The sequence below is a fragment of the Hibiscus syriacus genome, unplaced genomic scaffold (genome assembly GCF_006381635.1).
Source record: "Hibiscus syriacus cultivar Baekdansim isolate YM2019G1 unplaced genomic scaffold, ASM638163v2 tig00011079_pilon, whole genome shotgun sequence".
NCBI lineage: Eukaryota > Viridiplantae > Streptophyta > Magnoliopsida > Malvales > Malvaceae > Hibiscus > Hibiscus syriacus.
Window position 1 is genome coordinate 875964 of NW_024062242.1, and position 26381 is coordinate 902344.

The following is a 26381-nucleotide window of genomic DNA, read 5'->3' on the forward strand; positions in this document are numbered from 1 at the left end:
TAATCTGGGTTTCTTAATTAAACATAAATTTGTTTTTGAAATCATCAAACATTAACACGGTTGATCAAACTAATGGCTGCGTTGGGGGAGATCATGGGTCTGCTGAGGATTCACGTGAAACGGGGAGTAAACCTTGCCGTCCGTGATGTCCGTACCAGCGACCCTTACATTATTTTCACGATGGGCAACCAGGTTTTACATCATACACTTTCAAACCTCAATTTACTCTGCTCTTCCCATACCTTAATTTTATGTTTCTTGCAGACATTGAAGACTAGAGTAATAGATATGGATGTTAATCCTGTGTGGAATGAAGATTTAACTCTTTCCATTACAGATCCTGATATGCCAATCCATCTTGTAAGTGGTTTCTACATTGCATTTAGCAGGTTGCCATTAGAGGTGTAAATAAATTGGACCGAATAAGATTATATTCATATTTGTTTATTTATCGTTAACATTATTCGATATTTATCTGTTTGTTTTTAAATGTATTACTGTCTGATACGATTAGTGGTTTAATTATATTCTTTTAACATTCGTCAATATACATGAACATATTCGTTTATATGTCTCGAGTACTCTAGACAACCAACGGACTCTTTTTACTTTTTTTTAATTTAGAATTAAAAAATGGTGAAATTATACTATTCGGTCCTTAAGCTTATTAAGTGTTATCATTTAAATTTAAGTTTATACTATATTCAATTTAATTCATACTTTCATCAATATATAAAATATAAATATAAATAAAAAGAAAAGCGGGTAAACGAATTTACAAATGAGTTAATAAACAAACTGAACACACTCCTATACGTGTTTGTTCGTTTTTGGTCATTCACGTTTATTTAATGAACAATTCAACAAACGTTCTACTTATTTACGCCCCTAATTGCAATCCTTTTTCTGTGATTGGTATCCAGATTGTGTACGACTACGACAGATTCAGCATGGACGACAAAATGGGTGATGCGGAGTTCAGTATTAAGACGTTCATACAAGCGTTGAGACTGGACTACGCAGACTTCCCGAACGGAACGATATTATCGAAAGTGCAACCGTGCCGGACAAACTGCTTGGCAGAAGAGAGCAGCATCGTATTGAGGGAAGGGAAGGTTGTTCAAGACCTTTGCCTCAGATTGAGAAACGTGGAGTGCGGTGAAATAGAACTTCAACTCGAGTGGATCGACCTCCCTGGTTGTAAAGGCCTTCGATAAACATTGTTCCCATCCTATAATTAATATCCTATATGTTCTGCACTTGTATTTCTATTAAAAAAACAATATGCTCATTGGCTTACACATGGGATTGAACAAGTCTTGGTTTATCCTGCCATGCCACTGTTTTTGAATACCAAATAAAGTAAGTACAATCTATTATTATCTACTCCAACTCTCTTATCTTTGCTGAGAACTTCTTTCAATACATATATATTCATTTTCACATCATCTGGTTATGGTGATAGAAGAAAAAATAAATTAATATGGTTAGCTAAAAATAAGCCAAGCGTAAATAAATCGAGTTTGAACGAATAGTGTTATACTTGTGATTGTTGTCTATTTTTGAAAATGTTCATGTTTGATTTGTGTTCGTTTAAATTTTCATTATCATATTCATGTTTGTTTATTTTTAAATGTATTATTGTTCATTCGTTTAGCGTTCACCAATATATTCATTTAATGTTTGACAACCAACCCTTCCTTTTTTTAGCTTTTATTTGCAAGCCAAATAAATATAGTGAAATTATGGCACAAGTCCTTTAGTTCCTTAGATTTATTATTTTGAACTCCAGAGTTCACTTCATGCTCAATTTAGTCCATATCTTTCATCAATATTTAAAATGTAAAAAAAGAAAAAGAAAAATGAGAACCGAGTAAATGAGTCGATAACAAGCTTATAAATGAGCCAAAAATTAGTTTGTTCGTAAATATAAACAAACCGAATACATCTATGTTCGTGTTTATTTGTTTATTAAATGAACATAAAAATATTATTCACACTCATTTACTTAACTTAATAAACGAACGTTATACGAATGATTTTCGATTAGTTTGTCGGTCACTATGTTCACACCTAGAAGGCTAAAAGTACATAGAAGTTAATAGTTTATTAATATTCTTGGAAAGCATAACCTATGCTGCAATGCGTGCAATTAAGCATGGTGTTTGGAGTGAGTGAATTTCAAAGTGTTGTAAGATTAACCTTTACTCACTTCTAGAAACAATCCAATTCTCCCTTCATCTTCATTCAAATCCGCCGTACCAGGAATTTAGAAAACTGTATAAAGAAATATTTTCAAAATAATTATTTGAAATAATACAAGTTTTGTTTACATATGTTTAAATAGTAATTAAAAGTGTATAATAATAGAACAAAATTAATTGAGAAGAAAATTTTTAACCATCAATATATAAAAGAATAATATAAATTTTATGTTGAAAATTGAAATCCACATTACTATGCATATTGGAAAATGAAAATGTACTAGAATGTAGTGAAAATTTAAAATTATGAAAATCTAGAAACACATTTATTGAAGGAAATAATAAAGAGATAAACATTTTCTCTCTCGAATAGTCTGAGATAATTACGAGGTAATAATTGTTCATGTTTTTTTTATTTACAATGAACACATATTGTGTAGATACGTTTATTCGAATCTAAAACTTTTAAAGAAATATTATCCTTTTATACCATTTAATGAATTCGAAAAGGTTGGCAAACATATTTGGGCGCTTGACTAAACTGTTCATCTTTGTTATATAATATTTCCTTAAATTATAGGTTTTAGATCCACTAAAATCATTCTCTTTCCTTCTCCCGAAATTTGAATTAGATTGAGTCAATTTAAATAAAAAATTATCTTATTTGAATTTAAACAAAACAAAATCTATTAGGTCTATCAAACCGGATAAATAATTTATTCTTTCTACACATGTACTATAAACCAAAAGATCAGCAAACTAATCCTATATAGATAAGATTTTATAGTTAATGCACTGATATAAATAAAAGTTTTTAATGGATAAATTTTAAAATTTTATTTAAGTTTAAGATTATTTTTTTTAAATGAGTGTATTATAATATTAACCCAATAAACAAATAAAAAGCAGAAAAACCCTGTGCTTTGGGGGACTGCAAACCCATAAACACATGCTCTCCCTTTTTCTTTGTTTTTCCCATCATTATCATCACTTCCACCGAGCCTATCATCTTCTTCTTCTTCTTCTCAATCAAGCTTCAACTTGTTTTCTTGATCTGAGTAAGTCAGTTCAACTTATAGCTTGCCAAAGATGATCAGTTTGAAAGATTTCTACCATGTGATGACTGCCATGGTGCCACTTTACGTGGCCATGATTTTAGCTTACGGTTCAGTGAAATGGTGGAAGATCTTCTCTCCCGGTCAGTGTTCTGGGATCAATCGCTTCGTTGCTCTCTTTGCCGTCCCTCTCCTTTCCTTTCACTTCATCGCCTCAAACGATCCTTATGCAATGAACTTTCGTTTCATAGCTGCTGATACCCTACAAAAGGTCATAGTCCTTGTGATTCTGGCGGTTTGGTGCAATTTGAGCAAAAGGGGTTCCTTGGAATGGACCATCACCCTCTTTTCACTTTCTACCCTTCCAAACACTTTGGTCATGGGCATCCCTTTGCTTCAAGGGATGTATGGAGAGTTTTCCGGAAGCTTGATGGTTCAGATCGTTGTTCTTCAGTGCATTATTTGGTACACTTTGATGCTTTTCATGTTTGAATATAGAGGTGCAAGAATGTTGATATCGGAGCAATTCCCCGACACTGCTGGTACTATTGTTTCGATCCATGTCGACTCGGATATCATGTCGCTTGACGGTCGACAACCATTGGAAACCGAGGCTGAGATCAAAGAAGATGGTAAGCTCCATGTTACTGTCAGGAAATCCAATGCCTCGAGATCAGATATTTTCTCGAGAAAATCCCATGGATTCTCTTCGACAACTCCACGACCTTCTAATCTAACCAATGCCGAGATCTACTCTTTGCAATCATCGAGGAACCCCACACCGAGAGGCTCTAGCTTTAATCACACTGATTTCTGCTCCATGATGGCTGGTGGACGCAACTCGAATTTCGGTGCTGCGGATGTTTATGGGATGTCTGCCTCTCGAGGACCCACTCCGAGACCATCTAATTATGATCAAGCTCATTACCACGCACCAGGCAGTGCCGGTGCAGTCCATTACCCGGCTCCTAATCATGGGTCTAAGGCAAAGAAGCATAATGATCAAGCTCACCATAAGGCTGAAGATGGTGTTAGGGACCCTCATATGTTTGCTTGGAGTTCAAGTGCTTCTCCTGTATCCGATGTCTTTGGTGGTGGCGGCGGCGGCGGCGGCCATGAATATGGAGCAACGGACCACAAAGAGGATAGAGTTCCTCTCTCCCCAGGCAAAGGTAACTTTATACTACATTTATGTTTGTTCCAGGAATGGACTGTCTGATCATACTTTGAAAATTTTATAAATTTGTACTATAACATAAAATTATGCATTCATCTACAAATTAATGGTTATATAAGTATTTGCTTTGCTTCGTCTTTCCATTGGAAGAGTACACCGAAAGAGAAGATTTCGGGTTTGGGAATCGAGGATCGGAACAAGAAACGAACAGCCACCGTGATGGTAATGACAAAGCGGGGGATCATCCCACGGGCAACGGCAAGCCGAAAACCATGCCACCAACAAGTGTCATCACAAGACTAATACTGATCATGGTTTGGAGAAAACTTATAAGAAACCCCAACACTTACTCAAGCTTAATAGGCCTCATTTGGTCCCTAATCTCATTCAGGTAACAAATACTATTACAAAATTCGGCACTGTGTTAATCTCTCTTATAGCTCATTGCTTGGTTTATTTTTAGGTGGAATGTACAAATGCCTGCCATAATAGCCAAGTCCATCGCCATTCTGTCCGATGCAGGGCTTGGCATGGCCATGTTCAGCCTTGGTCAGTGATTTTCTTTAAGTACAAACAGTATTGGCTTTATGTTATTATTAAATGTTGTTATAAAGCAAGCACAACTGCGTAAGCAAAGTGACCTGAACAGTATATGGTCATGATGATCATAATAAGTTGGGGTGGTGGAAATGATGATGAAAGATCTCTAAAATGATGGAACATCTATATTCTATTAATATTCGTTCGAGTGATAAAAAAATTAATATCTTTCTGTATGAAATTCGATTCTATTCGAGATTAATAGGGATGGTATGATGTGGCGACAGGTCTGTTCATGGCATTACAACCAAGGATCATAGCATGTGGGAATTCCGTTGCAGCTTTTGCTATGGGTGTTAGATTCCTTGTAGGTCCAGCTGTGATGGCAGCAGCTTCCGTTATTGTTGGCCTACGTGGCGTTCTCTTACACGTTGCCATTGTACAGGTCACTTTGCCTTTTGCCCTTTCTCTTTTACCATCGTTATTTCCTCTTCCCTACTCCTTATCGTCTCACACAACTTAAGCTCCACAACCCACACTCAAAAATTGATCTATTTTATAATTCTAATTTTATTTAATTTTTAGGTAAAGTATATAAAGAGTCTCTCGACTATAGAGATTCTAGATGATTCATCACTTTAAGGTGTTGTTTTATTGAGTCTTTCGACTATTAAAAGTTATAAAATGACAACATATTACTCATATGTTTCAAGCTCATCTTTTTTCTGTTAAAAAATTGACGATCGTCTGAATTGAACGTTAAGTTGTTAATTGAGATATGATAAAATCTGATCCTAGAATCTCAAACAACAATATAATTCAAACGTTTCTAGAATTAAATTTTATCATATCTCAGTTAGCAAATTCACATTCAGCTCGGACGACCGCCAATTTTTTAATGAAAAATGATGAGTTTAGAACATATGTTTATCATTTTTTAATTTTTAATAGAGGGACTCAACAAAGCAATACCCTATAGTTGGAGGACTATTTTATAACTTTTAATAGACGATGGACTCAACAAAGTAACACCCTATAATCGAGGGACTATTTATATACTTTACCCTTAATTTTTTTAGTTGAATTAATTTTATGAAATTTAGAGTTGAATTGTTTGAGTTTCTATTTTAAATTTAATTGCAAATATTTTAATTTCATTTTACAATTGATTTCAATTTAAACAACTTTATATAACCATATACAATATATATATATATACACACACGTATTTTTTTGTATGTGATATACATATATCATATATAGTTGAAGGACTTCACTCGAACTTAAAAACTAATCCACTAATTACTAAAAAGAAATAAAGTTATTCGAATCTTATTTTATAACTCAAAATTTATTTGAATTTTTTAAGCCAAAATTTTTAATATCAAATCAAATTGATAAAAATAATTTTTTTCACGTCGAATTTTAGTCGCACTATATAATATAACATACCATATGTAATTTTTCTTTTGAATAGTCTAGGATAATTAAAAAGTAATATTTGCTCATAACTTTCTTAACCTATTGATAATACATCTGTAAATATAACTACTAGAAATCAAAACTTTTAGAGATAAGAATATTTCCTTTTACCACCCATGCATAATCTAACATGTCCTTCGTTTATTTCTTTTTATTTTGGTTTGCATGTATTTGGGTTTCCAACAGGCAGCTCTCCCACAAGGAATTGTGCCCTTTGTCTTTGCCAAGGAATACAACGTACACCCTGATATTCTCAGCACAGCGTAACTCCTTTTTACACTATTTTTTTTATAATTATATTAATTTTGCTTTTTCTCTGATTATATAAATAAGTTTCTCCTCATTTTTTGGGGTTGAATTGCAGGGTTATTTTTGGGATGCTAATAGCGTTGCCCATAACGCTTGTGTACTACGTACTATTGGGATTATGAGGTAGCCGATGGCACTGACCTATATGTCAACATCTTAATTATTTCATGCTTTTGGGGTTTGATCCATGCCAACAAATTCAAACCCCTTTTCCTAAACAAATCCAAGGATCCACCCTTAACCTTGTGAATTTTTGTTTTTATTTTCCTAGTAAAGTTTGTAATTAATTTAGATCGAATTATGGGAGCGGCTCTCCTAATCCAATTATTCCATTCACAATATCAGGATTCGAACTTTAACCTACTTAATAATATTATATCATTAATCAAGGCAATTAACAGTTTGAGAAGTTTCTATATTACCATTAGAACACACATCAAAAGCAGGAATTGGATAAAGCCATAAATTAAGGGGCTTCCCCTTCACACAAGTAACAAAAGTTTCTTCCTTCTTCCTTAATGCTGAATTAAGGAGAGGAAGCCTTTAGGGAAATACTCAAAAACCATAGGCACAAACATTTTTCAATACTGTGCCATTGCTGCACCTAGCATACGTAGCAGCAAGTTCACCGAGCATCATCGTCGTCTTCATACCCGTCATCTTCATCGGTTGAGGCATCTTGATACTGCTGATACTCTGCAACAAGGTCATTCATGTTGCTTTCAGCTTCAGTGAACTCCATTTCATCCATTCCTTCCCCGGTGTACCAATGCAAGAAGGCTTTCCTCCTAAACATGGCAGTGAACTGCTCACTAACTCTCCTCAACATCTCCTGTATCGAAGTTGAATTCCCGATGAAAGTTGAAGCCATCGAAAGCCCTTCGGGAGGGATGTCACAAACACTTGATTTCACATTGTTCGGGATCCACTCGACGAAGTAGGAAGAGTTCTTGTTTTGCACGTTCAGGATTTGTTCATCGACTTCCTTTGTGCTCATTTTGCCTCTATACAACGCCGATGCGGTAAGGTAACGACCGTGGCGTGGATCGGCGGCACACATCATGTTCTTGGCATCCCACATTTGTTGTGTCAGCTCGGGGACCGTGAGTGCACGGTATTGCTGCGATCCTCTAGATGTTAATGGAGCAAATCCCACCATGAAAAAGTGAAGCCTCGGGAACGGGATCAAGTTCACGGCTAGTTTTCGGAGATCCGAGTTGAGCTGACCCGGGAATCGCAAGCAGCAGGTCACACCACTCATTGTTGCAGATATCAAGTGGTTCAAGTCTCCAACTGAAACAAGATGAAACGAAATTAAACGTTTTCAACAAAAGTAAATGTAAAACATCAAAAAGAATTGTGTTAGTTCAATTACATACAGCTAGGGGTAGTGAGCTTTAGTGTTCTAAGGCAGATATCATAGAGTGCTTCATTGTCGAGAACCATGCACTCGTCTGCACTTTCCACCAGCTGGTGGACTGAAAGAGTAGCATTGTAAGGTTCCACCACGGTGTCGGACACCTTTGGAGACGGGAAAACCGAGAACGTAAGCATCATACGATCCGGGTATTCTTCTCGAATCTTCGAAATAAGCAGAGTCCCCATTCCGGACCCTGTTCCTCCTCCAAGTGAATGACACACTTGAAACCCTGCAAAACTCAATAAAAGTTGCTAAATAAGCATATAAACAAAGCATAACAGTAGGATGTCATTGGGGAGGCAAATAAAAGCACCTTGAAGGCAGTCACAATTCTCAGCTTCCTTCCTAACAACATCGAGAACCGAATCAATAAGCTCGGCCCCCTCGGTGTAATGACCCTTAGCCCAATTGTTTCCAGCTCCGGACTGACCGAAAACAAAGTTATCGGGCCTGAAAATCTGCCCATACGGACCAGTTCGGATGCTGTCCATCGTCCCCGGTTCAAGATCCATGAGAACAGCCCGCGGCACGTACCGACCACCACTTGCCTCATTGTAGTACACATTAATCCTTTCGAGTTGCAACTCGGAAGTTCCGACGTACTTGCCGATCGGATCTATCCCGTGTTCACCACAAACGACTTCCCAAAACTTGGATCCGATTTGGTTCCCGCATTGCCCTCCTTGAATGTGAAGTATTTCACGCATGTTGTGGCTTATGTTACTAAAAAGAACGCTCCCTTCAAAGACTTGAAAAGTGAAGAGATCGTGGTAGCTATTTATACAAAAGGCGTTTCATATTTGAGTTGTGAATGAAGGGTTGAGATTGGGTTTGGGAACCATGATCGGACGGCTGAGGGGTGTCCGACCACCGAGAGCGAAAGAATGTATGTCTAGTAGTGAGATCGGGTTGGTTTGGGGATATAGCGAAAAGATGCCATTTGGAGTAGGCTTAAGCCGGCTATCAAAGAGTAAAGGAGTGTTACCATTTTTTAAAATATGGTTAGTGGTAATAATTAATTATTTGTGGTAAGCAATGACATTGACGCCCCAAGCTCTAAGTCAATGCATCTTAATTTTTCTTCTTGGCTGTGACTAGAGAAGCAAAATCTAAAGATACTTGCGATGCAAAGGTGATGTACAAATAGAGATGGAAATGGATGAGGTCGGGTCGAGTTTTGGTCAATCTGAATTTAACTTGAGTATTATATTCTTTCGTTCGCCATTTGATTTTATATTTTGTTATGATTTATTTTTTTTAAAAATAATATAATTTTCTTATATTTTAATTTTAAATTCAATATACGTAAAAATCTAATAAAAATGACTTGAAAATAATTTGATAATAAAACTAAGCAATTTTGGCCTAAGATATTCCGAATCAAACTACTTGGATTCCAAAGCTAGGTCTAATTAACACGGGCCCATTAAAAAATATATAATCTACAACAATTTCCACCAAGTTAATCCTTTTCTCCTATCAATATTCGCCACATCACTGATTATTCAAAATATAGGTGTTGAATTCATTCAACAAATTCAATAATAATAAAAAAATCCCGTTCTTTTTAGAGGTTTAGAGTTCGAGCGGTGCGTTAGGAAGTGTGTATATTGTCAGTGATTAAAAAAATTCCAAATCTATAGTAATTTGTAATAATCACTCAAACTATTAAAAAAAGGGTTTGTAGTCCAAATGAAATAAAGTCCTAGATAAACTTATGCATATGAAATTTTTTTATTAGTATGAGATGAATATAAGGTAGTATCTGTTTATATGCTCTCAATCATTTGATTTTGAATTTTCAAACACCTCTGTGTACATGTTGCTTAAACCCGAAACTTCAAAGAATAACAATAATTTCTTAACTACTAAAATTGTTTGGTTCATGCATGTATATGAATATTAAATTTGATTTACTTTCTTCCATAATATATATTATTATAGATTTATCTTTTATGATAAATATTATATAACATATAAAGATAAAATAATATATCATAACTTAAAAAAAATGCTCGGGTTCAAGTGTTAAGTGTCGAAGCTCAAGCCCAAGCCCATATCATACTTTTAAAACGAGTTTGATTTTTTTTTTCATTTATTAAAACTTATTTTTGGATAAATATAACTTTTGGTACATAATTTTAGTATTTATGTGTAAAGTGGTATTTTATTTTTTTTATAATTAGATATTTGATTTTTCAATAGTATAATTAGTTATTTAAGTTTTTTCTTTGAGAATAATTTGGTATTTAATAATTTTTAATCACATTTAATTCTGATTGGTTATTTTATAATTCTAATATCATTTAAATAAAATGAATACGTGTAGTTTTAAAAAAAATTAAATACTTTTTTTTTTATAAAAAATGGCAAAAGGGTTAGTTTTGCCCATGTAGTAGACACAATTTATCATTTTCTCCCATATCGTATTTCTACATCAATTTAGCCCTCAAAGTTGCTCAATCGCATCATTATATATCATACCCCTCACTTAAAACCTTAAATTAAGGGTTTTAAGTTAGAGAATAAGATTTAGGGTTTAGAGGCCAAGATCTAGGTTATCGATTTAGAGTTTTAAGTTAGGGGTAGGGTATAAAATGATACAATTAAACAACTTTGAGGCCTAAATTGATGCGAAAATATGATAATGGTGAAAATAATAAATTAAATCTATTACAGGGGCAGAAGTGACCCTTAATTCTAAAAAAAATTGAGCATCTGATTATGCAAAAAAATTAAATATCTAATTACACTAAAAAAAATTGAATACCACATTAGGAGTGCCCAAAATTATATTTACCTTTTCTTTTGGTTGGATTATTAGTATGGCTGGTAATAAATATATTTTAAAACATATACCAAGTATTATTTATTTATATAATCAATTTTCATTTTGTATTCACAAATCGCAGTAGATCTGACTTTTTAGTTGATTCCCCTATCTGTCTCTCGCTCCTTCGCTGCTTCCCGTGAAACAGAAAACGCACAAAAATTGTAAGTTCCTCCTTCTTCTTTTTTCAAATCTCGTTTTCCATTCAGTAAATTTCAATTTCCTATTGCTTAAACTAATCGTACGGAATTCAGTTCCTCTCTAATTCGACCCGTTCCTCCTACCGGTTTGCAATTTTTCTTAAGTTGTTTAATTTCTTTGTCTCTGTTTAATTCTCTTAATTTTGATCCAATTTTTAATAGAAGTTTTCAATTCTAGTTGTCTTTGAACCATTTCTGATTATTGAAGTTTCATGATCTGTAGCTTAGATCATTAGTGTAGTTAAGTCCTCCTTAAATGGAAGTACGAATATGATTTCTATGAATTTAGAACGACGTGATTAGTACATATTGTAAGTAATAGGTTCCAGATTATGGTTATGATTAACAGTGCTTTTGGAATAACTTAAGGTTAAAGGAAGTGATTTTATTGAATAGATTTAAAGTGTAGCAAACTATGAAAATTAGTGGAATTCGGTTCTTCTACATAAATAGGGAAAGTCGTTCGTTTGGCAATTGTTCCGTTTATAAGTTTATTTATTAAGGTGTGGCTTTGATTGCTACTTCTACTACTTAATCTCCGGGTTGAGAATTCTCGCCATGCTCTTTTATTTGTCTCATTCATCATTTATATTATGTTAATCCAGAATTAAAAAAGAAAACAGCGTGTTCAGACACAAATGGAAACTGTGTTTTTGAAGATTTTAAGATGAAAATGTATCATTTAGGAGAGCAAAGTGTATTATTACTTGTACCGTATAAGAACTTTATGCCAGAATTGCTGTTATATTTAAACATTAATAATTTTCAATCAATTGCAAATTTTGCTTTCTACTGTTTGTTTTCTTGTTAAACTGAGGGAAATAGTTAAAGGCAAGTATCAAAACCAATAATCTAACAAATCTCTACAACTTAACTACTTTTCAAGCTTATGGAATTTGCTAGACGGGTTTAGAGAATGAAGCCTGACATGTTTAACATATTTTCAAGCTTCTAGATTTTTTTTCCTTTGAATTTTTTCTAGAGATTGAGAATGGAATTAGAGTGTACTTTTTATAAAAAAATTATTTTTTATTTACTTTTCGCATTTCCCATCCAGAAATGAATTTTCCGTCTCTTTGTGGCTTTCTTTCTTGACAGAACTAAAAAATGGGTAAGACAGAAAACATTAATGGTACTGAGGAGGGAACACTGGAGATTGGCATGGGTAAACTGCTTGCTCTAAACTAGTTGCATGATCATCATGAGAATCCTTGTTTGCTTTTCTTTTAATGGATTGTGATTTAGCTATGAATTGTGAGGTTCGATCTTGAGGGCTGAATTGGTGATAAGATTGGGGTTAAGCTGCCACATGTATTGTGACTAGCAGGAATTGTTGCATGAAAGAAACTGATAAACTAAAAAGAATAATTCTTTACTTTTCTTGAGTTGATTGCAGAATATAGAACAGTTTCTGGAGTTGCTGGGCCTTTAGTAATTCTTGATAAAGTGAAGGCAAGTTTTGTTTTTCTCACTCATTATGTACTATTATTCTCAAGCTTGTTTGGTATGTATTTCAACTCATTATTTGAGGGTTCATGCTTTTTCTAGGGACCCAAATTTCAAGAAATTGTTAATATTCGTTTAGGGGATGGAACAACCAGGCGTGGTCAAGTCCTTGAAGTTGATGGAGAAAAGGCTGTTGTTCAGGTAATTTCTGTCTAAAATTCTCTTACTTTCCTTTGGAACTATGAATTCCTGTTTTATGCACTTTTACATCATGCCAAAACGAATAACATCAACTTCTGATGCATTTATTCTTCATATGCTCTACTTATATGTCTCGTTGGCTAGGTTTTTGAAGGAACATCTGGAATTGACAACAAATATACAACTGTGCAATTTACAGGAGAGGTATGTAATTTCTTGATTTTGTCTTTTATGTTTAACACTTTTCTTGAATCTCCTAATTTGATAAGAAAATATCATACCTTCAACACACCTGCAAAATGATTGAATCTCTGCTTTTCCTGTTGGGAAATTTTTAATTAAGATAGCTGGTTGGCATTGTTTATCTGATTGTATGTGTTTAGACATTACAAGGCATGCTGATATGCAGTTTCTTGAATTTTGACATGCCTGGTTCTTTAGCAGACCAAAAGGGAACTAAGTCTTGTAATTACTAGAGCTTGTAGACATTTTATGTTGTGTAGTGAGCTAAGATTCTCTTTTGGCATTATACTGGTTGTTATTGTTGTAATATTTTATCTTCTAAGGGTGTGTTGGATGAGAAATTTTAAAACTTTGGAGAAATTTTAAAATACTAGCATTTTGAAATGCATCATTTCAACAAAAGGTTAGGACGGATTTAAAAAAAAACACCTATTTAGGTGAAATTTGAATAAGGGATTTGCGCTACCAAAATCCCTTTTTTTAAAAAAAAAATCCTTTTACATTTTAAAGTTCCCTATTATTTTCACACAAACAAGGAATCTCATTTTTAAGATTTTAAAAACCTTGATTAAAGTGAATCATCTCCTCGAAATTCCTCATCTAAACACACACTAAGATTAAAAAAAATTATGTTTACTTCAAATTGCAGATTTAGTATATGGTTCAATCAGCCATCTATGTTTTTGCTTAGCACCATGTTTTGCTACCTTTCAAAAGAATGTAACACAGAACATGCCATATCCATCGAGGAATTATTGATTCTTATTGTCGCATCCAATGTGAACATTAATAACTAGCAGTCTATTACTTGTTTGCTATGTTGCTCTAACTCTTCTCAAGTACCCATGTCCTACACCTTTTTTCAATGCTTATCCGGACATGAGTATGGGGATATGACCCTCCAAGGATCTTACAGATGCATGGAAAAACTTAGGAAAGAAATTAAATATACTCCTGTTGGAAGCATACGCATACCCTGCACATCCTAGTCCAAGTACCTTAGGAAAACTTAGCATATTTTGAGTGCATTGGATAACTATTTCTTTTTTTCCCCTGTTAGTTTTGCTGCTTTTTTTAACTCGTTTGCCTGTATTCGTTCTCCTGACTCTATTTTGTAGGTGTTGAAAACTCCTGTCTCTTCAGATATGCTTGGGCGCATTTTCAATGGCTCTGGCAAGCCAATAGATAATGGTCCACCTATCTTGCCTGAGGCATATTTGGATATCTCTGGTAGGAAGTGTTGTGGAATGAATGATAATTGAACTGTATAAGTTGCTTGCAATCAGTAGTTTGTTAGCTACATTACTTATCCTTTAATCTTTTACTTTGTAGGGAGTTCCATTAATCCTAGCGAGAGAACCTATCCTGAAGAGATGATACAGACTGGAATTTCAACAATTGATGTCATGAATTCAATTGCTAGAGGGCAAAAAATCCCTCTCTTCTCAGCTGCTGGTCTTCCTCATAATGAAATTGCTGCTCAGATTTGTCGTCAGGCTGGTTTGGTGAAACGTTTGGAGAAGTCAGGAGATCTTCTTGAGGTAAAGTTCATGTACTACTATTGGTTGTTTGGTAATAATGTGACATCCTTGATGGTTTGAATGAGTTAATGTGCTAATTGTGAATCAACTATGAAATTTTAATGAAGTTTCTTTCTAGTGGAATTTTAATTTCATAGTATGCCATTGCCCAGTTGCTTGTACCTTTGGAGTGAACTCAAAATTGACTAGACATAAAAAAATAAATAAACATTTTGTAATTTGTGTTGGTTGTTATCTGTTTCCACCAATATTTCTTACAACTGAAAACAGAGCCATATTTATCCTTGATATGGCTGTTTCTTTCTGCCTATCCATAAGTTTATAAAAGCTGATGCTTCACTCACTGATTTCAGGATGGTGAAGAAGATAATTTTGCAATTGTGTTCGCGGCTATGGGTGTAAACATGGAGACTGCACAGTTCTTCAAACGTGACTTTGAGGAAAATGGCTCAATGGAGAGAGTGACCCTTTTCCTAAACCTGGTATAATTCAATTTGAGATACAGAGGCCTTATCCATTTATTTATTTTAAAATGGGAAGGGTGGGTTGGTTGGGAGGTTGCATCTACTCCAAAAATTTATTTATACCTGGAAATTAGCTTCTACTTTCTTCTGTACAGGCTAATGATCCCACAATTGAGCGTATTATTACACCTCGTATTGCTCTCACTACTGCAGAATACTTGGCATATGAATGTGGGAAGCATGTTCTTGTGATCCTTACAGACATGAGTTCTTATGCTGATGCTCTCCGTGAGGTAATGAAAAACCACCACGCCTCATTTGCGCAAACTCTATGGTGTGCACGGCTACTAGATATTTCAAAGATCCATGAAACTTTCATTGATCCTGATTGATCTTACATTCCTGACATTTAATACATGCATTTCAGAAATTTATGAAGCTCTGGAAAGCTTTTATGTGAATGCTGGAAGTTTAGTCTTTATTTATCTTAAATCCATGTTGTTTTATAGAATGTTATGCCATTTGAGTAAGACAGACTACTTTTGCTAATGCAGGTGTCCGCTGCTCGAGAAGAAGTACCTGGAAGGCGTGGATATCCTGGGTACATGTATACTGATTTGGCCACCATATATGAGCGTGCTGGACGAATTGAAGGGAGAAAGGGTTCTATCACACAGATTCCAATTCTTACTATGCCAAATGATGGTAATGGATCTTTTAACTATCAACTTTTTCTCCTCCCAATGTCCTACATGTGACTTTCGTTACATGGAGGGTAGGAAGGGGGTTTTAATGAGGCCTACTATTCTATAAAAAAAAAAACTATCAACTTTTTGCACTGCAATACTTGCTTTAATTATAATTCTGATTCAGAACTTCATTCTCTTTATTTATATATTATTTTTGGCAGATATTACACATCCCACCCCGGATCTTACTGGATATATCACAGAGGGGCAAATATACATTGACAGGCAACTTTATAACAGACAGGTAATGCTAAATGTAGCCTGTAGAAGCTATCAACTTGTGTATCTGGGAGATTCGAAGGTTCACAAGTTATCACCATGATTCTCATCAATTTATGCATAAATTTCATATTTAGTATGGTGTTTTTAATGGGAACTGTATCTCCTCCATCATTGCATTGCGTTAGTAAATTTCTCAAGTTGACATGGGTTGAATGCGGCACATCATGGTGTCTGATGTTGATGGCACGTACCTTGTTTTCTTAACTGGTTGATTTCGAGGTCTATAGCATTCATCTGTTTTCAAAATGGATTTTAGTGAATATGGGTTTCTTCTTTGTATGAATGACAATTTAGTTTTTTTTTTAATTAATAAATTTTCCTTCTTTCTGAATTGGACAGATATACCCACCAATCAATGTGCTTCCATCGCTGTCTCGTCTGATGAAGGTTTGGATAGCACTCATTAGTTGAAGCTTTTGCTTTTTCGGGAGGATAGTTTTCATCTTCCAAGATGAAAAATATACAAACTGTAAATTATTATGAATTGTAACCATTTTTCTTTTCTATATTTTTTTCCTAGAGTGCCATTGGTGAGGGGATGACACGCAGGGATCACGCCGATGTGTCTAACCAGGTACGACTGTATTGCATAATTTCAAATGTTCAATCCTCTGTTTTATGTGAAGGCATCTAACTCTTCTTCTGTTTGTCAATCCTTTAACCATCAGCTTTATGCAAACTATGCTATCGGGAAGGACGTGCAGGCCATGAAAGCTGTTGTTGGAGAAGAAGCGCTTTCTTCCGAGGATCTGGTTTACTCTTTTCCACTTCATTAATTTTCTTGCAACATTTCCTGGTCAAGAAATTGCTTAGAAAGAACCTAACATGATGTCCCTGAATGTAACAGCTATACTTGGAGTTCTTGGATAAATTTGAAAGGAAATTCGTCAGCCAAGGAGCGTATGACACCCGCAACATCTTTCAGTCACTCGATTTGGCATGGACGCTGCTCCGCATATTCCCTCGTGAACTTCTCCACCGTATACCAGCAAAAACTCTCGACCAGTTCTACAGTAGAGATGCAGGTAACTGAAGGAGGCAAACTGATGCCCTTCGATTGTCTCCTCCTCGGTATCCGCCAGTAGAAGTTGTGTATCCACGTGGAAGTTCTTTGACTAGTAAAACAAGTGATAAAACATGACATTTTCCGGTTAGCCCCCCCCCCCCTTTTGTGTTATTTGTTTTTCCTATATTCCTATTTATTTTTGACTGTGTAGATTTGGATTATTATATCTAACACAGACATACTGCATTTAGCTGCTTTTCTTCTTTGTTTCTTCTTTGTTTGTTATGTGATGATGATATCATGATAATAATGCAGACGGAGGATGAGTTGTGCTGTTATGTTGAAATAAACTACGAATTCCAAGGCTCGGAAATTTTGAACCTTGGCAATATGGCCTCAATACCAATGGTTCCTGATGGTGCGTCGTTATTCATTAACCTCGATTTGTTCATATATATTATTTGAAAAATTAATAAAATGTTTCTGTATAGATTTAAATTAATAAATATATAATAATTTAAATGAATAAAAAAACATCTTCTCCCCCCTTCTCACAATTTCCGTTCCTTTTTGCATTTCTTCCTTTCCTTCCAATCTTTTTCCTACGCAAACTGACAGAGATGAGAACTTAGAAGAGCTTGTAACGAATGAATATTTAGACGTTGCATATCTATAGTAACTCATGCAAAGTTTATATCATATTATATTTTTGGGTATCAACGTATTTAGTCCGATCATTCTCACAATTTCGATTTGGTCATCTAACTATTTCTTTTGTCAAAATCATACTTACGATTATGTTTAGTTCACTAATTGTTAAAAAGTTAGTGGTTATGTTGACGAGTTACTATAAAGTAATATCACATCGTCATTGGAAAAAAATTAAAAAATATATCATGTCAGCAATTTTGTTTATTTTTTAATGACAGGTGACTAAAAAGAAATCAAAACGTGACGTTAGGTATAGTGGCGGATCCAGAAATATTTTCGAGATTGTGTACGTATATATATATTAATAACAGAAAATTTTCGTGTGAGGCTGGCACAAATAAAATTTCAGAGGGAATATCATCAATAAAATGAATAATTAATATAAATAAATTTAGGTTTCAATAACGATCAAAACTAAACAACAACAACAAAAACAATAACAAAATCCTATTTTCATATGCAATGGGGTAAGGGGGGGTGGGGTAGTAGGCTGCCCCCAACGCCAGATTGAGAGCAGCTTCCGTGGAAGACCTCCGGCAGTAAGATAATTAAAAATAAAGATAAAATACAATGCATGCATAAATAAATCAATAAATACACAGTTGAACAGTCTTTATATGCAGTCTTCATATGCGCGTCTGTAATGGGAGGTAATCCCTGCAAATAAATCCCTGCGTAAAAAATCTCTGCTTATAGACAGAAACGTAAGTCCCGGTTAAATTTCAAAAGAGGAAACAGGAAGAGGAGGATACACAGAAGTCAGCGATAACAAGCTACAAGAAGGAATAAAGTCAAATGGGTTAAATCCTAAACTAAGGCAACACTACTCCGTTATCCTAGTTCTAAGCCTTCATAAATTCCAATAACAGAAACATATAAAAAGTATAAGTCATGGAGATTACTATAAAGGCATTAAAAAGAAGACAGAGATGCTACACTACTCGGGTACCCTTGTCTTGAGTCTCCATACTTTCCTATCAGAGGTCATGTCCTCGGTAAGAGCTAATTCCTTCAAATCAGATCTCAAGCAGTCTACCCACTTCCTCCTTGGTCATCCTCTCCTTCTGGCACCGTCGATTGTAATCGACTTTACTCTTCTGATCGCATCCGACAGTTGTTGCCTAAGGACATGCTCAAACCACCGTAGTCTTCCCTCCCTCAATTTTTCGGATACAGGCACAACCCCCAAGGACTTCCTAATTGCAGAGTTTGGTGTCATGTCTCACAAAGTCCTACCACATGTCCATCGAAGCATTCTCATTTCTGCAGCCTCCATCCTCCTTACGTGATCCTTCTTGATTGCCCAACATTCTGATCCATACAGCAGTGCTGGTCTTATTGTAATTCTATAAAATTTTCCCTTAAGTTTTAGAGATACCTTCTTGTCACACAAAACTCCAGTTGCAGCCCTTCATTTTAGTCATCCCACCTTTATACGGTGTGTAATGTCATCATTTATACCCCATCTTTATGTATCATAGAAACGATCAAAACTAAACCAAGAAATAAATAGAAGGCAAAATACATAATTCACCATATAATTTTTATAGTAATTTATCTTATATTTTGTGTAATTTATAAGGTTATTAAAAAAATTGTAGCAGAGATTGGTTGCATTACTCGGGTACAAAGACAAAAGGAATAGCAGTGACCTTTTTAACAGCTGGTAGGCGTAGCACGTGGCAGTGTGTGGCTGAATTCACTTTTTAATGCCCTATGCATGCCACCTACGTCACACTAATCCAACCCCACTCCTCCCCCTTTATAAACCCCTTTCCCCCGAACTGCACCCACTACCAAAAATATCTTCCTCTTCTTCCCATGGCTGCCTCTGTCGATCCTCTCATCGTCGGTCGTGTCATCGGCGATGTTATCGACATGTTTGTTCCCACCGTCACCATGTCCGTTAACTACGGTGCCAAGCATGTCAGCAACGGCTGTGACATTAAGCCTTCCATGGCTATCAACACTCCGAAAGTCGCCATCGATGGCCTCTCCAATCAGCTTTATACTTTGGTTCGTTGTCTTTTTTCTTTTTCTTTTTTTTACTTCAATTGAGTTTATCTTTACGAACGTTTAATGTTTGTTGATATGCCTGAGTGTGGCAATTGATTATGCATGCTGATGGTTTTTGAACCAGGTGATGACAGACCCTGATGCGCCGAGCCCCAGCGAGCCTAGCATGCGTGAATGGGTTCACTGGTACGTGTTTTGAGCCAATATTTTATAATATAAACATGTAGTTCATCTCCTAAAACATCATGTAGTTCAACTCGTAAAACATCACTCGATTTAGAGTCTAGAGATGGATTAGTGGTGCTCCGTGCTCGAGTTCGGTCACACTTAAAAAAAAAACGAAATTCTCATAGATAATAATTTTATATATTTTTAACTTTATATTTTCTGTTGACGATCTATTTTTATATTTCTAAACTTTTATAATTTTACGCCTTTAAATTTCTAATATAATTTTTTAAGTTTTTATCATATAAAATCTTGTTTTAAAATTTTATGAAATATTACGTTAGTCTCTAATCCGATTGCTTTCTTCCATGTCTCAGGATCGTTTCTGATATTCCCGGTGGAAGCAGCCCCACAAGAGGTATACATATTTATATTGTCTCCCCTAATCAATTGAGGGAAAACATATTTGAGCAGAAACAAGTCTTGCAATTATGATGATATTTAGTTCGATTTTCTTACCAATCTCTTTTATCTCACCCGAGAATTAACCAATTCTTGCATGCATGCAACCCACAATTTTTTCTTCTTTTTTGCAAGGAAAATTGTTTAGAACTGACTCACACTCACTGCATCTTGCATGTAATATATAAAATTAAAAACCTTATTGGCTGTTTCTGCAACCCAATAGTTTTTCCCTAATATTTCTATATTCATTGTATTTTGCAATTGCATGCACCACAGATCTGACACATGGTTAGTTGTTTGAACAACAAGTATCATCCCACCCTAGCTTTGGATTCTCTTACATATTGCCACGTGCAATGTAACGACACTGTCTACGTGACTTCGGTCGGGACAGAATAATATAGTCTTCAAGTTTAATAATCAAGTGAGATTATTTTCAGGGAAGGAAATCCTGGGTTACATGGGGCCACGGCCGCCGGTGGGCATTCATCGGTACATTCTGGTGTTGTTCCAACAGAAGGGACCGTTGGGTGCGGTGCTGCAACCGGCATCACGGGCTAACTTCAGCACAAGGTTCTTCGCCAACCACCTCAACTTGGGGCTGCCTGTGGCCACTGTGTATTTCAACGCCCAAAAGGAGCCCATCAACCGAAGGCGTTGAGTTGAATCTCCACTGCTCTCTCTGTCTCTCTGATTATAAATATATAAATATAGAACTGGTTTGAGTGTGTTGGGAGAGTGTGGTTAAAATGTTGATTAATTATATTTCTTATGTAATGTAGTTTGTGTGCAAGTGTAATAGTAGTACGTTTGAGAAGTTGTATGTGTTCACTTTATATTCGATGCTAAGGTTATACCTCTTTTATGACTCGGTATACAAACAAAACTATATATATTTTTTGGTATATCAATCTATATTTGATCTATCATAATAGTCCAATATGATGGATGATCCTCGTAATCTAGTTTATTTTATTTATAAATATTAAATTTAAACATTGATTTTGTTTAAAATTTAATTTTAATTAGCATTAAATCAAACCATCTCTATCATTCAAAATCAAAGTTGGTTTATAGAATTTCTTCCTCTTTGAATTTCACAAGAATACAACATGATGATGGATCGATTAACAAAAACGTCTGTTGTTAATTATTATTAAGTTTGATTAAGGATAATATGCATTTGGCGGTCACTTCTTTCTAACTTTGTTGCTTTCTGCTGAAGCAAGGCAAACTATTCTAAATGGGGATTTCAGGCCCTTTCACCCCTCGTACGACAGTCTTTTAAAAATTTACAAAATGAAAAGAAAATGGTTAGTCACTTAGCAAAATTGAAACTTCTTTTATTCGCCAAATTGAAACTTGAATGAATTGTACTACTTCAACCAAAAAACAAACACAAATACTAACTTCACAGTGTTGCTAATTTAAGTTTGAAGAATAAACTACTACTCTTTATGTTATCCTTGAACCTGCACTAAACTTATATGTTGTCTTTAAATGTTTATATAAGTGCTTACTTCTGGAATGTTATTTGATGCATTTTGTAAACTATCATGGAATAATGACTTGGGTGAATACCGTGCTAGTTTGAAACATATTTGACTTTGTTTTCACTGTTTAATATCATGTATGTTTGTAGTGTATAATTTGTAGTTTTTGATATATCTAACTTGGTATGTTTATTGTTTTTGTAGAAATTTTTTTCGGCTCAATTGACCTTAAGGAATAAATTAAGCATAGCCACTAAAATTACGTCGACGCTTACACCTCTACAAAGAAAATTGTTTGAGGATACTTGCTTCGGGCCATGGCTGAAAGTACAACATCCGGGTGGAGATACTATGTTGACACATTTGTTTCTTCATACCATGACTAACGATCTACCCGATGGGGTACAACGTGGTGATGAAGAGATATGGTTTCATTTTCCTCCGGCACCAGCGTATACTTGTTTTGGGCGGGAGGAGTTTTGCTTAATCACCGGTCTACGCTTCGGACACGATGATGTAGGTCGGTACACTAGTCATATCGCCCGCCTATCATGGTTATATCGGGTTTTTCCTGAGCTGGCAAAGTCGAAGCCGAGTATACATGTCGATGACTTGAAGAGATTATTTGATAAAGATGGTTTTACTCGGATGGATGACCTTGATGTTGTCCGAGTATGCCATTTACTACTTTTGCATGCCGGTTTTTTAGGCAAAGAGGGCATACAACCAATCTCTGAGGACCTAATATTATTGGTAGAGGACCTAAATGCATGAAACCTATTTCTGTGGGGTTCATATATATGGAAAGCTACCTGGAAGAAGTTGTCGTCTGCCTTCGAAGACCGAAAAAGTTTGCGGGGCGATGGTTCTAAATACACTTTGACAGGCTTTACTTGGGCCTTTAAGGTAAGAATTTTTATATAATGTTTCCAAAATTATAATTAATTATTTAACAATTACTAATGTTTTTGTATTATATTGTTTGTAGATTTGGATATTTGAGTCTTTCCCCAGCATGCGGACATATGCGATAAAAAGATCAAATGATATTCCTAGGGCTATTACCTGGAAGAGGAAACGCATGTTGGATTGGGAAGACTTACTCCCATATACGACGATTAATGATGTAAGTTAACACACAAATACTACCATATATAAACAAGTTATTACTAGTACACGTTTAACTTTGTTTGAGCTTTTATATTGTTAGGAGGACAACTACCCATTACAGAGGCTGACACCCTCAGATGCTGAGTTTGCCACTGATTGGTGGCAAGCTAGTAAGTGGTTTTTTGATGGGACGGATGATGAGTACCCCCCACTTCGAGAGCCATCACCCCATTGGGCCGATTCTATAGCTCGACACCCGGAGTCATCACCTGGTCGAGCCTCTTCTCCACCTCCACCATCACCTATTCCATCACATCATCGAGCCTCTTCTCCACCATCACCTCATGATAGGCGACCAGCAAAGAGGCTCTGTCTATCCTCATCTCCCTGTTCTCCACCTCCACGGGATGAGTTAGGGGAATTACGTTATGAGGTCGGTGTTTTACGTCATGAGGTTGGTACTTTACGTGAAGATAATGGTGCATGGCGTGATGAGGTTCGATCTTTACGTGGTAAGGTGGATTTTTTACGCGATGACAATGGTGTGCTACGCGGTGAGGTATCTACCTTACGTGATGAGGTTGCCGCTCTACGCGAGATTATTTCATTGTTGCAGAATGAGGTTAATACTCTACGCAATGAGGTAAATTTGTTTAATACTATACTAAAAATGCAAATAACTTTTTTTCGGCATTATTTATTTATTTATTTACTGATTTATATATTAATTTATTTTCAGCGGCCCGTTAAGGTAGATGCTTTACGTCGGGTTTTTCTTGTACGATGGGGTTCACGCATCAGACGTCGTGCACGTGCCATTACGTCTCCGTTCACCCTACTAGTGCCAAGACTCTGTAAGAATAAGCCCGATGCACCTATCATCATTCAAGAGGCGCATCCTATCGTTCAAGAGGCCCTATCATCATCGAAGAAGCCCCTCCCACCTTTCAAGAGGCCACTGTCATCGTTCAATTGGTCTCTCCCGCCGTTCAAGAGCCTGATTCATTTGGTGTCATATGTAGACATATTGATAAACCACCTCCCGTACCCGATATGATGGATGCGTGTTAGCTTTCGTATGAGTTACCGGCCAGTACCATTCCTCAGCAGGAGATGAAAACACTACCGGACACAATTACGGATAATACCCTTTGGGCTAAGACCGCAGTTGATTTTTATCTATATGAGCAGAGCAAGGGGTATTATTCTGACCTATGCCAAATCGACGATGCTATTCATTTGTTTCTTGATCAGTCTTGGTAGGGTATTTTATTAGGGGTTGAAGATAATGGCTACCTCGAAGGGGGTAAGTATTATATTCTTCTTATATTGCATTTTGATTAATTTTTTTAAAATTATTAATAAATTCACTAATATATTTATTTTTTTTATAAAATAACATATTGATGCATGGGTATCGTCACGTCTTCTAATAATAAGAAAATTGAAGAAAAGAGGTATTCGATGGACTATTATGCCGACATCTTTTCACGCAGCTCACTTGAAGGATCAGAGAGATGCTTCATATAAGTTGGCTAATGGAAAAGGTAAACTTTATCCTACATGGCGGGAGGTCGATAAGGTTAGTATTTATTTTTTGAATATTTTAAAGGTTTTCATAAATTTTATTTGATATGCGCAATTATTTATGATTGCAGATGTTTATCCCTGTTTTGGAAAAGCGTCATTGGCTTCTCGTCGAGCTTTAGCTCCCATCCCTGAAGACAGTGGTATATGACATCATGTTGAATTACATACTATTGTCTGATTTGAGAGATATTATTACAAAGAGATGGAGCGATCATTTGGCTAAATTCTTGAATGCGATTGATTATTGGACAAAATCTGGAAACAAGAAGCCAAAGAAGTTCAAAAGTACAATGATCAGAGACGAGACTGCGCCACAACAAACGCAGGGAGCCAGAGGGGATTGTGGTCCTCTCGTATGCTTGTGCTTGGAACGATTGACGACATGAAGTATACAATATATACCTCCCACAGATAGAGATAGAGCTGCAGTAGGCTTGTGGTTTCGGTATTATATGACCAGATCGATATATTCGAGACACTGCCTACCTGCATACACGTGCTGAAAGTTGTACATAAACAATTGGTAAGTTTGAGCAAGTGTTGTTAACATATATACTCTTTAATTGGTTTGAAAATATTTGGTTAAGTACCTAGAATTTAGTAATTTGCTGTTTGTTGGTTTTAGATGTGTAGAAAGTGTTGTTTGAGCAAATGTTTGGTTTCTGCAGGTTAATCCTGAAGTGAGCTGCGTGAAATGTATTTGTGCATAAACAACAGTCTAGGGTACACTTTTTTTCTTTGTTTAATTGAATTTTACATTGAAAGTTGATTTGTTACAATTGATGAGGAAATAAGATTTATTTTTGATTAATTGATTTGTAAAAGTTGATTTGTAAATAAGAATTATTTTTTTGCTTGTTTAATTGATTTGTAAAAGTTGATTTGTTGTTTCTAAAAAATTCAATCTGCATTATGTTTGAAGGCAAAAAAGACTTGTTGAAGGTACAAATTCGCAACGCGAAAGTCAAATTCGCAATGCGATTTTCGGTTTACGAATTTGACTTTTGCGTTGCGAATTTGACTATCGCAACACTTATTTCGTGTTGTGAATTTAACTTTCGCGTTGATCGCAACATATAACATCAAGGTATATACAACATCAAACACATTCCAAGCTATAAATACAAGCTAAGGACACTTGAAGAAGCAAGAGAACAACTATCCAAGCAATCAAACACGAGAAAATCCCAACATGATAACAACTGAACAGATCATATCAATGTTCAAACTCAAGTTACTAATGAATGTCTAACTGAAAATGTATGCATTCACACATAAAATACACATAATACAACGTTTTCATTTAAAAATCAACTAAGTTAATAAATCTCAAAAGGTGAAGCCGGTTGTGATTGTGATTTTGATTTTGATTGCGATTTTGATTTCTTTTTGCTTGACACCATATGAGCTTTGGATTTTGATGATGATCCATTTTTTGGTAGAGGAAAAGATGATTGTGATGACACTGGTGATCCACAGGTCAACCTTGTATGACCACTCTCCTTGCACTGACTACATGTCGATATCCTCTTCTCTTCACCCTTAGACGGTATACGATCGTGATTTTTTGGTCGGCCAGGTAGCCTACTGTCCATGATTGGTGGCAAAACTGTTTGTAAGTCATCTGGTATGTCCCACTCAGAAGGATGTGGACATTGGTAGACAATCTCAACATAAGT

The 26381-nt window shown here is 35.5% G+C and overlaps 5 protein-coding genes across 6 annotated transcripts; 4 read left to right on the plus strand and 1 right to left on the minus strand.

The window, feature by feature from the left end:
- On the plus strand, nucleotides 1–25193 carry LOC120204587 (protein C2-DOMAIN ABA-RELATED 4-like). Of its 2 annotated transcripts, XM_039204647.1 has the most exons (6): nucleotides 11–192; nucleotides 265–360; nucleotides 924–1219; nucleotides 10109–10116; nucleotides 16929–16936; nucleotides 25182–25193. In XM_039204647.1, exons 1-3 carry the CDS (start codon nucleotides 73–75, stop codon nucleotides 1215–1217), a joined length of 510 nt encoding a protein of 169 aa, XP_039060578.1. In that variant the 5' UTR covers nucleotides 11–72; the 3' UTR covers nucleotides 1218–1219; nucleotides 10109–10116; nucleotides 16929–16936; nucleotides 25182–25193. The 2 variants fall into 2 exon arrangements, with proteins under 2 accessions (XP_039060579.1, XP_039060578.1); XM_039204648.1 differs by lacking the exons at nucleotides 10109–10116; nucleotides 16929–16936; nucleotides 25182–25193 and having other exon boundaries at nucleotides 1–192; nucleotides 924–1227.
- Nucleotides 3251–6924, plus strand: LOC120204589 (auxin efflux carrier component 1-like). Its single transcript, XM_039204650.1, has 6 exons — nucleotides 3251–4431; nucleotides 4587–4827; nucleotides 4900–4985; nucleotides 5264–5421; nucleotides 6645–6721; nucleotides 6823–6924. The coding sequence occupies exons 1-6, from the start codon at nucleotides 3294–3296 to the stop codon at nucleotides 6887–6889; spliced, it is 1767 nt and encodes a 588-aa protein (XP_039060581.1). The 5' UTR covers nucleotides 3251–3293; the 3' UTR covers nucleotides 6890–6924.
- On the minus strand, nucleotides 7393–8904 carry LOC120204585 (tubulin beta-4 chain-like). The gene is made up of 3 exons (XM_039204645.1): nucleotides 8501–8904; nucleotides 8147–8416; nucleotides 7393–8060 (listed from the first exon to the last, which is right to left on the minus strand). Exons 1-3 carry the CDS (start codon nucleotides 8892–8894, stop codon nucleotides 7393–7395), a joined length of 1332 nt encoding a protein of 443 aa, XP_039060576.1. The 5' UTR covers nucleotides 8895–8904.
- On the plus strand, nucleotides 11078–17405 carry LOC120204584 (V-type proton ATPase subunit B 1). The gene is made up of 15 exons (XM_039204644.1): nucleotides 11078–11181; nucleotides 12316–12382; nucleotides 12614–12669; nucleotides 12766–12864; nucleotides 13009–13068; nucleotides 14226–14337; nucleotides 14440–14648; nucleotides 15002–15130; nucleotides 15268–15405; nucleotides 15667–15817; nucleotides 16023–16105; nucleotides 16483–16530; nucleotides 16664–16717; nucleotides 16812–16895; nucleotides 16991–17405. Exons 2-15 carry the CDS (start codon nucleotides 12325–12327, stop codon nucleotides 17174–17176), a joined length of 1467 nt encoding a protein of 488 aa, XP_039060575.1. The 5' UTR covers nucleotides 11078–11181; nucleotides 12316–12324; the 3' UTR covers nucleotides 17177–17405.
- On the plus strand, nucleotides 19682–21170 carry LOC120204588 (protein MOTHER of FT and TFL1-like). The gene is made up of 4 exons (XM_039204649.1): nucleotides 19682–19876; nucleotides 20001–20062; nucleotides 20422–20462; nucleotides 20950–21170. Exons 1-4 carry the CDS (start codon nucleotides 19682–19684, stop codon nucleotides 21168–21170), a joined length of 519 nt encoding a protein of 172 aa, XP_039060580.1.
- Nucleotides 25194–26381: the final 1188 nt, after the last annotated feature.